This window comes from Coniosporium apollinis, assembly GCF_000281105.1.
Source record: "Coniosporium apollinis CBS 100218 chromosome Unknown supercont1.13, whole genome shotgun sequence".
In the NCBI taxonomy this organism is placed as follows: Eukaryota; Fungi; Ascomycota; class Dothideomycetes; genus Coniosporium; species Coniosporium apollinis.
This window is the reverse complement of record NW_006913275.1, coordinates 22,237-38,236: the sequence shown is the minus strand read 5'-3', so window position 1 is coordinate 38,236 and position 16,000 is coordinate 22,237. Positions and strand designations below refer to the sequence as shown.

Below are 16,000 nucleotides of genomic sequence, written 5' to 3'. Positions count from 1 at the left end.
ATGTCTTATCCTCTCACACAAATAGGAGGCAGAGGTCAGCCTTCGAAACCCCCCCCCCCCCCCCCCCCCCCCCCCAAATCCTCGCCGCATCAGCTAACCCCCTCCCAGCCTTCAACCACGCCCAATCCTCCTCCGCAGAAGCCGAATACGACCGCCTGCGCGCCCTCGCGCGCACCGAGAACGGCAAGAAGCAATCCTGCTTCGACCGCGCCCACCAAGCCTACCAGCGCGGCGACGGCGCAGAAGCGCACGAGCTATCCGAGGAGGGCAAGAGGCATGCGCGGCTGGCGGACCAGTATAACAAGCAAGCGAGCGATTATATCTTCCGGGAGAACAATGCGGTGGGAAGGGTGGATGGGGACACGATTGATCTGCATGGGCAGTTTGTCGAGGAGGCCGAGGATATACTGGAGCAGAGGATTCGATATGCGCAATCTACGGGACAGACGCATTTGCATGTGTATGGAGTCCACTTTGTGTTACTGCTTCCTTGGTCTCACCACCACTTGCTGATGGTATCCTGTGATGCAGAATTGTGGGGAAGGGGAACCACAGCTACAACCACGTCCAAAAGCTCAAACCGCGCGTCGAGCAAGTGTGCCGCGAGCTAGGCTTGCAATACGCGACAGAGGAGAATGCGGGGCGTATATACGTAAACCTCCAGGGAGGTCCAGCGCACATGCCGAACGCGCAGTACGGCAGCGGCTACCAGCACGGCGGCGAAGGAGGATATCCGGGGCAGCAGCAGTACCACGGACAGCAACATCACGGACAGCAGCAACACGGTGGACAGCAACATGGCGGACAGCCTCATGGCGGTCATCAGCAGCAACATGGCCAGAACGACGAGATTGAGCAGGTTGTCAAGAAGGTCTTGCCGAGGTTGCTGAAGAGGCTAGGTTGCTGCACGGTGATGTGAGCAGCTGTCCAAGCATCTGGGCTTTCCTGTTAGCTTCTTGATATCCGGGGTTTTCGTTCTAGCCTTTCTGGAATAAGAAGACGGCGATGGCTTTAAATAAAGCTCCGTCAAGGCTCGGTACGAGTCCGATCTCATTTAGGAGTACCTTTTTCGACGGCACTACTGTACATGGTGTCTGTCCATAACCCACACACTCAAACACATTCACACTTCTATATTGGGGCGATTGCAATACTAATACGCCGTTTCCGATGTAGGACACGAGTCACACGACAAATTAGACGGCGATTGCCTTATCTTAAACTCGTCGAGCCACCAGTTCCAACACGATAAGATCTGTCAGGAGGAAAGTCTACCAAGGGGTTACGATCGAACAGACATGGCTGTACTAGGCACACCTACTGACGTCTTGACTCAGCGCGCTGGTCAAGCCGGTTCCGCTCTACACCCCTCCCGGCATGAGATTCCCGTTGCGCCTAGCTGCAAGCTTTCCACCTCGGATGCCCTGAACGAGTTGAGGAAACGCACCGTCTTGTCAAGAGCAGAGCATGCACCAGCTTCCCCCGTCCTGAGAACCTCTCCAAGCGTCACGGGCCGGACAACGTCGCAGCCCCCCTTTGATCAAGGACTGTCGAAGCGCAAGCCACGACACTCGGGGATTTTAACATTAGTGAAGATCTAAGTGCGTTCTAGTACTATATTTGCAAGAGATCTGCCAGTAGGAGAAGCGACGACGTGGAGCTGTCGAGGCGGTACTCTGTGCGGTTACTGCTGCATTGCTCTGTCAGCGCTGCCAAGCTACCAGCCTGGAATCGGAGATGGATGAGTGGAAGACTATCAATATCTGTCAAATTGTGCCATGTATTCCGTGACGTTCCTGACGCAAATCCGTACAGGATTTTTTACTCTCTGCTTCTTTTGATCCAGCAACCGTCAGGATGCGAGATTCGATGTTAGTGGTGTGGAAACCAGCGATTGAGACACCGAAGAAAAACTCAGGGAGAAATGCACGAAGACAGTCCGACCCCAAGACCCCAAGCTTTTCTGTAAACTGGAAGTTTTTGAAACCGTCTCCCAGTGATCAAGGTACGTGAGCCGGCGTTCCGTAGCAGTGTAATCTACGCACGGCGGCCAACCTCCTGCTCCCCAAAGTAGAGCTCATCACGCAATTGTTCGACTGTACAACTTACTCATTCGACTCTCCGCCTATGCACGCCTTGCACCACGGCTTCCAATTGCCCTTCCTACACCCCATCTAACCCCATACCCCTCTCGATCTTCTTGATAAGCATCTTCTTCAAGAACTGTTCTCTCGCAACGGCTCTGCATTGCTACACCCAGTATCAGCACCACATTCACCACCCACTATCCGTTTACCCACCCCCCACTACTTCCAAACAGAAAGATTCACCCACCTTGACAAACCCCTCAACCCCCACAACCCCCCTATCCAACCCTCTCCCCAAACACACCACCGCATCCGCACACGCCTTCTCCTCCGCCACGAGACTGTACAGCTGATTGCCCACCACATGCCCCGCAACAAGCACCTCATCCACATCCGGCACCTTCCTGTTCCGCGCATCCTCCATCACCCGATCAGCCTCTCTCATCGCCTCTCTCAGTATCTTTTCATTAGACGCCAACGCTGCGTCGAGCTGCTGCAGCTGGGAGAGCTCGGACTGGAGCCGCGAGGTTGCGGCTAGGAGGGCGGAGTGTTGGGCTTGGAGCGCGGGGAGGGCGGAGTTATTCTCTTCTACCGTCCTGCGTATTTGGGAGACGAGGGACGTGGAGAGTGCGGTGAGGAGGGCATCTTTTTCGGGGTTGGGGGGCACGGGGGGGAGGGGGAGGGGAATACTGGGACCGGTTTGTGAGGGCAGGGTCACGTCGAGGGGGGAGGAGAGGAGGTCGGGGATAGGGTGGAGGACTTTGGCTTTAGGTAGCTGCTGTTGTGCGGGTGGTCCGATGTATTGGGGATGTTGGAGTTGGTGGTGGTAGACGGGTTGGGCCGGTTGCTGTGGAATCTGGTTCGCTGGAGGACGGCTAAGTTGGGACGGTGGCCGTAACGGCGCGTATCCCGAGGGTGGTTGAGGCGGGGGCAGGGTGTTTTGATACCGTGGAGCGGAACCTGGTGGCCGCACACCTGGAGGAACAGGGCTGCCCGCACTACTAGGGATCTGAGGGAAGCGTGCAGATGGTGTCTGCGGAGGCGGTAACGGCGGCGGCGGGCGCATCTCAAGGCTGGCTTGTCGCTGTGGCAGGTGTTGCGGTAGTTGTGCTTCGTGCCACCCAGAAGCACTAATTCTTTGACCATGCGGTGTGCCGACGCCAGGCGGCAACGGCGGTACAGGAGGTGGTGCATGCAATCGCTGCTGACCAGGGCCATTTCGGATGCCTGAGGAAGCTTCATGCGGCTTCAAAGGCTTTGGGGGCGGCACTGGAGTTGCCCTTTGAATGGGAGAGCCTGTCTGGGGTGGCCGAACTGAACTGCGCAACTCTTCTGGGGGCGGCGGAACCGGTGGCGCGGCATGCACGGTGCTGGACTGCGGCGCGTATTGCTGTTGTTGATTCTTTGATGCTACCGGTGGCTCCTTTGCGAAGACGCCTTGAAGGATAGTAAGGAAGTCGGATATAGAAGATCTCTACAAGAAAATCAGCAGTCTAGGAGGCGGAGTAGACCCCCCAAGCTCAGAGGCCAGCCCAACTCATGTGCCAGCTTTCCTCATCGAGGGAATCCCGGTGGGAGACGCTCAGTAGGTAGTATTCGTCGCCTCTGCTGAAGTTTATACTCACATCCCAGAATTTCCCCCAATTCGCCAAGTACGGATGATACACCCTCCCATCGCCGCCCACATGATTCTGTCCCGGCCTTACAGCCATGTCCTGAGCCGGGGTCACGTACGCCATCGGCGGCTCATGAGGGTATGCGTGCGGTATCCATAGCGCGATAGGAAAGCGATAGAGGGTGCCTCGGAACTGGACAGGAAGCGTGCCCGTAAGGTGGAGTAGGAGGGCAGAGGAGCCATTTTCGTATGCTGCGAGAGAAGAGGTGTTTCAGTATGAGTTCCGTGGAGTTGGACGACCACGTGTGCCGGCGTGCCGTACTGTAGACCTCTGTTCTGGGGGTGAGGGAAGGGTACTGGGAGAGCGCGTCGGCCGCGTCGGAATATGTGCGGTTCACATCGCGGTATTCCTGCAGCGCCGTGGGTTAGCACGAAGACATAGGATTGCAGTCTGCTAGTTGGAAGCCCTTACGCTGGTGAGGACGCTGTAGAGCCAGTTCAGGACCTTATCAGGCACTACAGACATGATGCTAAGGTTGTTCGGTTGCGGATTACGGCGTGTGCCATACTCACTAGCTCACCCTACCAGACTGATACCATTGACGAAGATATCCAGGCTGCCTTAGGTGACGTCGCTCAAATGGACGGCGGTGATTGTTGAGTTCGCGTCAGGTCTCTGACATCCTTGTGACATTATCATGTTCTGGTTTCACGCAATATGATATTTGAACAGCCACCACAGTCCTATATTTTGGGTCGGCGACGAATGAAGCCAAGTAAAGCATTGACATGAGTCCCGTCAACTCTCGCACCATGACCGCCGCCAAACTAGATAATATACAACATGAGAGTCGTTCGATGCAAAGACCGCTGCCAAAGATCTGCGATAGAAACACAGACCCACAACGCCACGTCGCCAGTTCACCCCCTTTTCGTCTCTCACAGCATTGCGATTGAATGCTCAGTGCATGCCGCTCAATGCTGACTCCACTCAATCGTGTTGAGATCCACGCCCTCCTGCACCAGCTCCCACAACGGGCTCAGTTCCCTCAAGAACGTCACCCGCTCTCTGACAGCCTTGAGCACGTAGTCAATCTCGGCTTCTGAAGTGAAGCGCCCAATGCCAAAGCGGATGCTGCTGTGGGCACTCTCATCGCTGTTGCCAAGCGCTCGGAGGACGTAGCTGGGCTCGAGCGAGGCCGAAGTACATGCGCTACCAGATGACAGCGCAATGTCCTTGAGGGCCATGAGGAGCGATTCGCCCTCGACGTAAGCGAAGGATACATTGACGCAGCCTGGGTAGTGTCTTGTAGGGTCACCGTTTAGCGAGGTGTGCTCCATGGAGAGCAGTCCATCCTTGAGCCGCTCAGAGAGTGCGGTAATGCGCTTCGTGTCATACTGCGAGATTGTTAGCCCAATCCGTCTGCGGTAGCTTGATACGATCAGGCGCAAGCAACTATGTCCATATCATAACCCCTGCTGTGTCACAGCATCGCTCTTGAGGTACGGTCGCCGAAGCAGCCGTAGCTCTCCCCAAGCGCTCAGAAAGCCATGCATGTATAAAGCATATAATCATTCGGACATATAGAGTGTGGGGGGGCAGAATCTCATGCTTACCGGCATCTCTTCCTTGGCAATTCTCGCAGCTTCGCCGAAGCCGATGGCGAGAGGCGGCGCCAAGGTACCGCTCCTCAAGCCTCTTTCCTGGCCGCCTCCACTGATAATCGGGTCAAGTCTGACCCTCGGCCTCCTCCTGACGTAGCAGGCGCCCATGCCCTTCGGTCCGTAGATTTTGTGCGCCGAGATAGACATCAAGTCTATGTTCAGCTTGTTGACGTCGATGGGAATCTTTCCGACGGCTTGGGCGCCATCGGTATGGAAGAAAATTTTCTTCGATCGACACAGTCTTCCGATCTCCTCCACCGGCTGCACCACACCAATCTCGTTGTTGACGGTCATGATGCTGACAAGTGCAGTGTCAGGGCGCATCGCCTTTTCCAATTCTTCCATGTCAATCAGGCCGGTGCTCTGGACCGGAAGATACGTTACATCGAAGCCTTCGTCCTGAAGATGCCGGCAGCTGTCGAGGACGCACTTGTGTTCTGTTTGGCACGTGATGATGTGTCTCTTCTTGCCAGAGCGCTTGAAGAAGCGCGCGACGCCTTTGATGCTCATGTTGTTGCTTTCAGTGGCCCCGCTGGTGAAGATGATTTCCTTTGGGTCGGCACCTATCAGCTCAGCGATATGCGCTCGAGCCTGCTCAACAGCCTTTTCCGTCTCCCAGCCGTATGCATGCGTCCGCGAGTGAGGGTTGCCATATAAGCCCGTATAGAACGGGAGCATGGCATCCAGGACGCGCGGATCCATTGGGGTCGTAGCTTGCATATCGAGGTAGATGGGTCGAGTGCCACCGTCCATTACGGTCGCCTGCTTAAGTATGCCTGTCACCGTCAGCGGGTGCGATGCATGGTTAGAGATCAAAGTAGCCCACCTGCGGCAGGGCTCATCATGGCGTCTGCACCAATTCCTGTCGTCGGCATCTGAACGTCTTCCGGCTTCTTTCCAGTCTCTTGCAGGAATGCTCGCTGGTCGGCCTTGATCGTTGTGTCGACAGTAGCCTGGGCAGGCTTGGTCTCTGATACATAATTGCGTCGTCCATGGCCGCGGAAGGCGAGCGGCGTGGCGACGAGAGAAGAAGGGCGGATTGCGCTGCTCGAAGAGGTCGCGGCTCTCCTGGAGCACGCTCTGAGGGCCTGCCTCGCTGCTGCGGGTGCAATATTGGACATTTCGAAGTTAATGGCGGGATAGGGTTGTGGAGTGAGTGAGGATGCTACTAGTATGAGCAGCGAGAGGCTGCATCTGATAAAATGAGACGAGGCCCATTAGCATTAGCTCATCCGGCAAATACCGAGCTTAGCCCGATGAGATCCCTGCGACTCCTGCGATCCCTGCGATCCCTGCGATCCCTGCGATCCCTGCGACTCCTGCGGCAGCCCATGATACATAACTTAAGTTACCGTTACCGTCAAGAACGCCGTCACATGGAGCACTTGGAATCTGTACAGAGACCGTCGTCGATACACATCTCCGAGCCTTCCGAACACATTCCGGTACGCTGTGAGAGCTCTTCAGGCTTCCATCAACCTGCGCGCTTCCTCCCAGTCACCCTACCCGATTGCGCGGCATAGACGTTTCCGCTAAGCCACATCCTATGACGACGGCCCAAGACAGTGGACTCTCTAAACACTGATCCACCGAGCGCCGAGCGCCGCCAAACGCGGCCGCAAGACTACCTCCACCTCCTCCTCCCCCGATTCTAGCGGAGGCAGCGCCTACAGTACCTCCTTCAAGAGCATTCTGGAATCTGAAGCGAGACGATGAGCTGGAAAGGCTTCCAGAAAAGCGTCGTCAGGTCAGGCTCCGGATTTGCCGTGCGCATCGGCAGAGACGCCCGCTTACTCTATTACAGGGCGCCCCAGACTGTGAAGCAGCGCTTCAACGTTGTGAGTGTCGGCGCACTTCTCTAACCACGCTACATTCAAACGAAGACGCACGGTCAAGGGCGGCGGGGGGAGCTTGGCTGACGGAGAGGGGTTTCGCAGGGCGAGATCACGAAAGATGCGGTCTACATCGATGCGGAAAGACGCTTTCAGGAGCTAGAAACGGAAACGAAGAAACTACACGAAGAGTCACAAAAGTACGCACAGCGCCCGCCGCTCCACGCATTAATGTCCATTAACGCTCGGCAGGTATTTCGAAGCCATCAATGGTTGGTATCCCGACAGGCACGCGCTGTGTATCGCGCCCGTCTCATAGTTCGCAGGCATGCTCACGCATCAGATCGAGTTCTCGAAGGCATGCGCCGAAATATACAAGCCCATCTCCGGGCGAGTCTCGGATCCGGATTCTTTTATCGACGAGGGAAACCCCGAAGGAATCCGTGCTTGCGAGGAGTACGAGGCCATCGTGCGCGATCTGCAAGCGACACTACAACCGGAACTGGAGATGATAGAGAGCCGAGTGATCAAGCCGGCAGACGAGCTGCTCGAAATCATCAAAGTCGTGCGAAAAACGGCGCTCAAGCGAGAACACAAGCAGCTTGACTACGATCGACACAGATTAGCGCTAAAGAAGCTGCAGGATAAGAAAGACAAGACGCTCAAGGATGAGAAGGCATTATACAAGGCCGAGAACGACGTCGAGCAAGCGACGCAGGAGTACAACTACTTCAACGACCTCCTCAAAGACGAGCTACCGAAGCTCTTCGCCCTCGAACGCGAGTTCATCCGGCCGCTATTCCAGTCCTTCTACTACATGCAGCTTAACGTCTTCTACACCCTCCACGAGAAGATGCAAAGCATAGACATCGGCTACTTTGATCTTACTCTTGACATCGAGGCCGCATTCGAGGCCAAGAGAGGGAATATCCAGGAGCAGGTCGAGGCGCTCACTATCACGCACTTCAAAACCACAGGAGGTGTGAGAAAAGGAGTGTCGAAATATGCGCCCAAGGCTATCACAGGTGGTCCCGCGCAAAAAGCAATAACCGCCGGTCCGTCGGCTCGCCGGTCTACCGTTGGATCAGACGATGCGCCGCCACCGTACAGTCCAGGCGGTACTCACGCTGGCCCGTCACACGCCGGTCTCCTCACGCCGGCATCAGGGGTCAGCCGGGCAAACAGCACTGGCAGCTCATGGGGTGCTGCAGCGAAAGCAAAGGGTGCAGCTCCGCCGCCGCCGAAACCGAAACCGTCGAGGTTGAGTGGAGTGCCGGCGCCTGAGACTGTGACCGCGCTCTACGACTACGAGGCGCAAGCGGAAGGGGATCTCAGCTTTACCACAGGTGATGTCATAGAGATAATCCAAAGGACACAGAACGAGAACGAGTGGTGGACCGGAAGGGTAAACGGACGGCAAGGGCAATTCCCAGGTATGTCGTTCCTCCGGTTGCCGTCACTAGGCTGCGTTATTGAACTGACTTTTACAGGAAACTACGTTCGGCTGAATTCATAACATCTCTTCCGGCGTGCACACATTTTTACTTGCCATGAGGGCATAATCGGCGGCTTTCTAACACTCTGCATCCACATCCATCTTGTCATGCATGTTGCACGGCTCGAGCATTAGAGGCAGGTCGGCTCCACTGATAGATCAATCGGCTAACCGGGTTCTGTAAGAGGCTGTGTTGGGTGCTTACTATTCATAATCTGATGATACTCTGTATCTTCCCTCTCGTTCGCTGTTGTGAAATCACCTGGGCAGCGGCCAGCAACCTTAACCGACACGCTGGAACCCAGGCGCCAGGGCCGATCCTAGCGCAGCCACCAGCGCGGGGTGAGATCGCTGGACCCCGCATGACGACTTGGAATTTGGATGCGGGCCAGCGGGAAGAACGTTCCGAGGATTTAAAATTCTCTTGCAATTGCGGCATCCAGACTTCTTGTAGCATATCCAAACTTCAAGTCTCGACTGCCTTTATCGTATTGCGAAAGTCCACCCTGCTTCCCGCAATCTTTCCACCCCAAGCACGACCCAGGCCCAACCCTTATCATAATGCCCTACGACTCGCAAATCTCCTTTACCCTCGACACAATATGTCCCTGGTCCTTCCCTCCCATCCCTCTCGAACCACATCTCACCAATTAACCTGCACGCCCACAGGACCTACCTCGCCCGCCGCCGCCTCTCCCGCGCCCTCTCCCAAGTCCGCTCCTCCCATCCCGACAGCCCCGTGAAATTCCACATCAAGTTCTTTCCGTACCAGCTCTACCCCGAGGCCTCAAAAGAGGGCGAAGACAAGTACGAGTGGTATAAAAGGTCGGAGATTCATCAAGCAAAGTCAGCCAAGCAACCGTGGCCAATCCTTATCTTTACCTAACACGCCTTCGTTGCTGACGGAATATGCTGACGGGAGCTGTGGTGGCTAGGTCGAAGTACGGCGACTCAGACGAGAAAATGAAGATGTACATGGCGCTCATGGGCGCGTATGGGAAGGACGAGGGCATCGCGTTTAGGTTTGGCGGCACGGTGGCGAATACGTTGGATGCGCATCGCGTTATTCAGCATTTTCAGGAAGAGAAGGAGGAGGAGGTTGCGGAGAAGGTCGTGGACTGTACGTCTTGGTCCGCCCACCTACATCAGTCTCCTGCGGCTGTTGACGACCCTTGAATCAGCATTGTACAGCCAGTATTTCGAAAACGAGAAACATCCTTCGTCGGCGGAGACGCTACTCAAGGCGACGGCGGATGCGGGCATATCGGATGCGGAAGCAAGGGCTTTCATTGAAGATGAGTACGAGGGGCTTCAAGACGTTAAGATGCTGATAAGGGAACAAGCTGGCAATGGTGTTGACGCGGTGCCATATGTCGTTATTGAGGGAAAGAGGAGAGATTTTACGCTGCAGGGTGCTAAAGAGGTGGAGGAATATGTGAAGACTTTGGAGCAAGTTATAAAGGAGAGCTAGCACTGTCAATCGAATCATAGAAAGTGTTAACAGTCGCAAATACTTGTAGCCTGCGTCTTCGCAACGTGTTCAATGATGCCACCGCCGCCCTCAGTCAGGGCACTTGTTCTCGGCTCGGCTGCAAACCGGAACCCCCCTACTGTTCCATCTCAACTTGAGGTTCGTAAGGCTTTCGAAGTGTCAGTGAAGCCTTGAGTTCGAAGGGCAGTCAACACGGCTCACTTACCGGCTGTTTCGGGGGTGCATCGATCCACGCAGCCATCTGATACTGCTGGCTGTTCGCCGCAGTGAGACTGAGGTTGTAGTCCTGGTCACCTCTAAAATTGAAAAGGAAGTTCACCGGGAAGAGGGGATTGAAGGGCACAGCCTTCTGGATCGCGTCGATATCCTCTCTTGAGAGTTTGATGCGTAACGCGTCGGGCATCGCTTTGACGTGTTCGACAGTCTGGACACCAACAATAGGGAAGACGTAAGTTGATTGGTGAAACAGGTAAGCTAGAGCCTGTTGAAATGGCTGTCAGCGACCGATAACAAAGCTTCGGAGCCGACCGTGGGACATACTACAGCCTGTAGCGTTGTGCTCTTAGTCCTAGCAATCTGCTCCAACACCTCGGAAATCTTAACATCATTCTCAGTTAACCCGCGGGGTTTACGAGCTCCGGGATCCTGCTCCTTCTGCTTCCTCTGCTCGGCCGACATCAACTGACCACCGCCCAGGGCCGCCCAAGGTACAATCGCCAGCCCCTGGTCCTCGCACATGGGGATAATTTCAGCTTCCATGTCCCTGAATGCGGCGTTCCACCGGCCCTGGTAGATGGAGAAGGGCGTGAATCCGTTTTTGCGGGCGACTGTACTGCGAAATCAACACTGGCCATAAGCAGTCTGGAGAGACGGATTTACGGCGTACATTCGTTCGCTTTGACAACAACCCAAGCAGGAGTATCAGATACCCCAAGGTACAAAACTTGCCTGGCCATAACAAAGGCATGCAAATGCGTCATCACCTCTTCGACTGAAGTTGCGAAATCCCACCTAAGTTCGTCAGCGCGCGATGTGTCCCGTCTCCACCACCAAAATCATCCCGCTAAACTCACCAATGTACGTAAAGAATATCGATGTAGTCTGTCCTCAGTTTCTTCAAACTGTCTCTAACGGAGACATGCATGCTCTTCACCGAGTTCCCCGTGAAATTACTCTGCAGTGGCTCCTTCTCCCGATTGTACGCCCGATAGCCGGCCGAGTACTTTGTCGCGATAACCATCTGATCCCGGTTTTCACGCTTCTCCATCCATTCGCCGATAAGCCTTTCCGAATCCTCGGAATTGTAAGTGTTGGATGTGTCGATGAAGTTGCCGCCGAGGGAGAAGTAGCTGTCGAGAAGGGCGAAGGGGTCTTCATTCTGGCCAAAGAGCTCGCTCCATGAGCTGCCGATGCTTATGCCGCCCAAGACTATCGGGGAGACTTTGACGGCTGCTGTGGGGGACAGGATGCGGTGGTAGCCCAGAGGTGTCTGCGGCTTGGGAGGGGGAGCGAAGAATGACATTGTGATGGCTACAACACCTTACGACCTTTCTGCATGGAATCCAAAGCGAAAGCAGAGGCCAAATAAATAAGACTAAGAAGAGGGAAAGTTTCGAAGGTGCACCCACGTAGGTAAATATAACGGTAGGTAGTGGAGTGACGATCTCTGCCAATATCGGCGCACGCGCCTGTCACCAGGTTGCATGAACCTATCCGTGCTATTCACTGCGGCTCTCGGGATCTCACCCAGAAAATCGCACTTCACACATGGAATCCTTGTAATCCGGCTCCTCATCCCCATCCCTCTCCCACACATACTCCTCTGCCGTAACCTCCCTTCCCCCGCACCGTCCTGCAAAACGCCGCCACTAGATACACTATATAGCTCCTGTCGCTTTGTACTTCCAGGAGCACCCATCGCGCTTTCAGGGATTGATCATAGTTAGGAGCAGATCATAGGGCGACGACAATTACCCTAGTCTAGCGCTGCATCGGCAGCTGCAACTTGCTGACATGCCAAGCATGCAACGGGACAGCCCGCCCCTGCTGCGCAACGATGCGACGATCTCGCTGGACAAAGCGTCGTGCTCTGCTACATCCGGCTGACAGGTACCCGGCCCGCCTGGAAATGTCGAACTCGTGTACCCTAAGCACCAAGACTCTAGATTACCTATCTGAATACTATATATTGTTACTCTCAACAGCAGAGCTTTTCAGTAATTGCTTCTAGTGACATTCCGCTTACGATTCCGCTTCTCCGCAGCATATTTAGAAACTACACTCTATATTATATACTATTTCCAAGTCGAATTATAAACATAGAAAGAATTCGAATAATTCTTAGTTTGTATTCCAAAATATTAGACTCTACTAATGTATCTAAAAACTTTAGACTAAAGTGAACTTATCTAAGCTATCTTTTACGATAGACTATATATAGAAACTCTTTAGATACTTAGAAAATTAGTATATTATAATTCTAAGCTTTTCCTAGAATATTATTCCTAAGAAAAGATAGTTCCTAGAAAAAGTAATTTTTAGAAAAATATATTATATAGATATATCTACTAAAAAGAGCTATATTAGAAAGATTATATAATATAGGTAATTCTAGGGTGAAAGTCTATATTAAGAATACTATATTATTAAAGTATACTAGATTATAACGCGCTGCTATCTCTAGATAATAATAGTAGATACTAGAGTATAGTATAATACTAATTAAAGTATTAGGAGATAGAGTAAGATATAATAATAATAGATTAATATTACTTAGTAATAATTAGATTTATTATAAGAATATAAGATTCTTATATTAAGTTAAGTATAAGGTTTCTATAAGAGAAACTCTTACTATCTATATACTTAAACTATACCTATAGTCCCTATTATCTCTATTATTTACTCTTTTTAGGAATATTATAGATAGTAGTGCTAGTATTCTCTATTATTTCTATTATCTACTATTATTAGAGATAGTGCGGATAATAGAGATAGGCTTAGTAACTCTACTAGCCCTAAATAAACCCTATACCGAGCGCTATTTTATAATATAGGCATATCTATTTCATACTAAATCTATTATAAACCCTTATAGGGTAGACCGCGATTAATACGGTTGCAATATAGCATAACTAGGTATAGTAGATAGATATAGCCTATAAGCTATACAGAGTTACCTATAAGCAATTATATTAGAATAGCCTAGAATAGGCTTAGTGGGTGTAGAATAAAGTATTCTACTCTAGCTTACCTTAGAGGGTAGTGGTTCGTGCTATTTTAGAATAATAAGCTATATCTACTAGTATTCTTAGCCTACCTAGTCCCCTCTTTTTAATATACAAACCCCTACCCTAAGATACTATAAGGCTACTAGTAAGATAGCTATACTAAAAGTCTCTTAAGACCGCTAATTAATAATAGACTTCTAGAAAACTTCTATAGATATAAGTAGAATATTACTAGAGAAGTAAAGAGCTAGAGTATTTAATATAATTATCTTAACTCTACCTTCTGGATATTCTAAACCTAAATTAGGCTAGAAAGTAAAGAAATTAGACTATTAGATCTAGAGAGCTTAAATAGAGATTAAGGTATAGAAGAAGAAGGTAAAACTTAAGCACCTATAAAAGGTGCTTATAGGGAGAATCCCCTTAAATATAGTGCTAAAAGAGTCTATAGCTCTATTAGAGCTATATATACTTATTCTAGTTTATACTATTCTAAATCTAAGCACACCGCTATAGATAGTACTACTATAGAAGATATATACTATATAGCTACTACGCCTAGAATACCTACTAAAGTTTAAGAGTAAAAGTAGGTAGTAATAGAATCTTTAGATCTAAGTATATAAACGCTATATCTTATACTCTATAAGCTTCCTAATAGAGAAGACTAAGATAGTATTTATAAAATAATATCTAGGTCCCGCTTAATACGAGACCTAAAAGTATTATAAGGCCGCTTTAGGTCTTTTTAAAATAATCTAGATAGTATTAAAAACCTATATACTAGATTTAATAGGTAATACCTATAAAAGAGAGTAAAGGGCAATCTTATAGATTAAGCACGTAAAATAAGCCTATTAAGACCTAATAATCCTCTTGAATTACCTAAAGCTCTAATAGGCTAATTATAGCAAGAAAAACCTCGCTATAGACTATAATAGAAGGTATATTAATAACTTCTTCTTAGCTCTAAACCTAGAGCTATAGAAGAGGTTAACCCTACTTAGGCACTAGTATATCTTCCTTATAGACTTAGAGGTAGATATAAATTAATAGTATTAATAGATTAAAATCTATACTAGCGTAGATTAGTCTAAAACTAACTAAAGTAAGATAGTAGAGGCTATACTAGGCGTGCCTACCTCTAGTAACTTAAAGTAGTAGGGTAAATAAAAGTAAGAAATAGAAAGGTCTAAGGACACCTAAAGGTTAAAGTTAGGCTAGTAAAAAAGAGAGAGCTAAAAAAAGAACTTCTTAAAGGAAGCCTATTAGAATTATAATAAGATTAAGCACTAGAAGAAAGACTATAGGTAAAAGTTCTAAGAGTTAAAAGCCTAGGCTCTAGATAGCTAGCTCTATATCTAGCTAGCTAAGTCTTATATACTCTAAAATAGTAAAAAAGGGCGGAGCTTTTAATAGCCTAAGAGGAGCTAGGCAGCCGCCTTATATTAGTGCTAATTTAAATATATAGTAGGCAAGAAGGCTAGACCGCTAGAGTTCTTATTAATAAAGGAGCGGAAGGTAATTTTATAATCTATATACTAGTAAAGAAGTGCGGTATTAGGGTCGACTATATATAGATCTAGGACTTTAAGACCCTTAATAGGTAGCTTTTATAAATTCTAGGGACATGCGAGGCGCCCTATACTATTAAGAACTAGAAAGAATTAAAATAAAGTAGAATACACACGTTTATTATAGGCGATATTATTAGGTTTAATATTATTCTTAGTATACCTTAACTAGAGGTCTTGAATCTATATATAGACTATTAAAGGAAGACACTTAGCTTTAAGAGGAGCTTAAGATAGTGAAACTAGCCTAATATTAAGATTAATAGGCTATGCTAGTTCTATATATACTTATAAGATAATATCTCTAATATATATACCCTATACGTATCTAGAGTGGACTAGAAAGGCCTAAATTAAGGTATTTAATTCCTATCTAAATATATAGACTATAATAATATCTTCTTAGTAGAAGATACGGCGATACTACTAGAGTATAGACTATATAAGCTAAGAATCGATCTAGAAGAGGGTAAATAGCCCTCTTTTAAGCCTCTATACACTCTTTCTAAGGTAGAGATCCTAGTGCTAAAAAATTATATTAAAAAGCACTTAGTAAGAAGGTGGATATAACTCTCTACCTCGCCTACTAGAGCACTAATTCTATTTATATATAAAAAAAATTAGTAGGTTACGCCTTTATATAGACTATTAGAGTTTAAATATAGTAATAATTAAGAACTATCACTCTTTACCTCTAATCTAAGAGTCTTTAGATTATCTAGGCTAGGTAAAGATATTTTTAAAGCTCGATCTAAGAGATACCTACTACTATATCTAGATTCGGTCTAGAGATAAGTGGAAAATAGTATTTTAGACTAGATATAGCTATTATAAGTACTAGATAGTTCTATTTAGACTTACTAATATACTAGTAGTATTTTAAAGTTATATTAACACTATACTAGCGGATCTATTAGATATATACTATATTATCTATTTAGATAATATTCTTATCTTCTCTAACTTAAAAGAAGAATATTAAAAATATATTAAAATAGCCCTAAAAAGGC

The 16,000-nt window shown here is 49.3% G+C and overlaps 6 protein-coding genes across 6 annotated transcripts; 3 read left to right on the top strand and 3 right to left on the bottom strand.

Annotated features, from left to right (window-relative positions):
* On the top strand, nt 1-919 carry W97_03155 (uncharacterized protein; the record flags this gene model as incomplete). Its single annotated transcript, XM_007781054.1, has 3 exons — nt 1-34; nt 109-460; nt 532-919. 3 exons carry the CDS (start codon nt 1-3, stop codon nt 917-919), a joined length of 774 nt encoding a protein of 257 aa, XP_007779244.1.
* A 1,244-nt stretch (nt 920-2,163) lies between these two features.
* W97_03154 (uncharacterized protein) lies at nt 2,164-4,228 on the bottom strand (the record flags this gene model as incomplete). The annotated part of the gene is made up of 5 exons (XM_007781053.1): nt 2,164-2,250; nt 2,335-3,561; nt 3,713-3,954; nt 4,025-4,112; nt 4,175-4,228. The coding sequence occupies 5 exons, from the start codon at nt 4,226-4,228 to the stop codon at nt 2,164-2,166; spliced, it is 1,698 nt and encodes a 565-aa protein (XP_007779243.1).
* A 449-nt stretch (nt 4,229-4,677) lies between these two features.
* W97_03153 (cysteine desulfurase, mitochondrial) lies at nt 4,678-6,488 on the bottom strand (the record flags this gene model as incomplete). The annotated part of the gene is made up of 3 exons (XM_007781052.1): nt 4,678-5,100; nt 5,320-6,143; nt 6,194-6,488. The coding sequence occupies 3 exons, from the start codon at nt 6,486-6,488 to the stop codon at nt 4,678-4,680; spliced, it is 1,542 nt and encodes a 513-aa protein (XP_007779242.1).
* A 591-nt stretch (nt 6,489-7,079) lies between these two features.
* Nucleotides 7,080-8,715, top strand: W97_03152 (uncharacterized protein; the record flags this gene model as incomplete). Its single annotated transcript, XM_007781051.1, has 6 exons — nt 7,080-7,114; nt 7,172-7,205; nt 7,305-7,399; nt 7,452-7,471; nt 7,526-8,632; nt 8,690-8,715. The coding sequence occupies 6 exons, from the start codon at nt 7,080-7,082 to the stop codon at nt 8,713-8,715; spliced, it is 1,317 nt and encodes a 438-aa protein (XP_007779241.1).
* Nucleotides 8,716-9,255: 540 nt separating this feature from the next.
* On the top strand, nt 9,256-10,165 carry W97_03151 (uncharacterized protein; the record flags this gene model as incomplete). Its single annotated transcript, XM_007781050.1, has 4 exons — nt 9,256-9,305; nt 9,364-9,519; nt 9,630-9,814; nt 9,876-10,165. The coding sequence occupies 4 exons, from the start codon at nt 9,256-9,258 to the stop codon at nt 10,163-10,165; spliced, it is 681 nt and encodes a 226-aa protein (XP_007779240.1).
* Nucleotides 10,166-10,301: 136 nt separating this feature from the next.
* Nucleotides 10,302-11,708, bottom strand: W97_03150 (uncharacterized protein; the record flags this gene model as incomplete). Its single annotated transcript, XM_007781049.1, has 5 exons — nt 10,302-10,334; nt 10,392-10,667; nt 10,727-11,013; nt 11,073-11,197; nt 11,260-11,708. The coding sequence occupies 5 exons, from the start codon at nt 11,706-11,708 to the stop codon at nt 10,302-10,304; spliced, it is 1,170 nt and encodes a 389-aa protein (XP_007779239.1).
* Between the last annotated feature and the right edge of the window lie 4,292 nt (nt 11,709-16,000).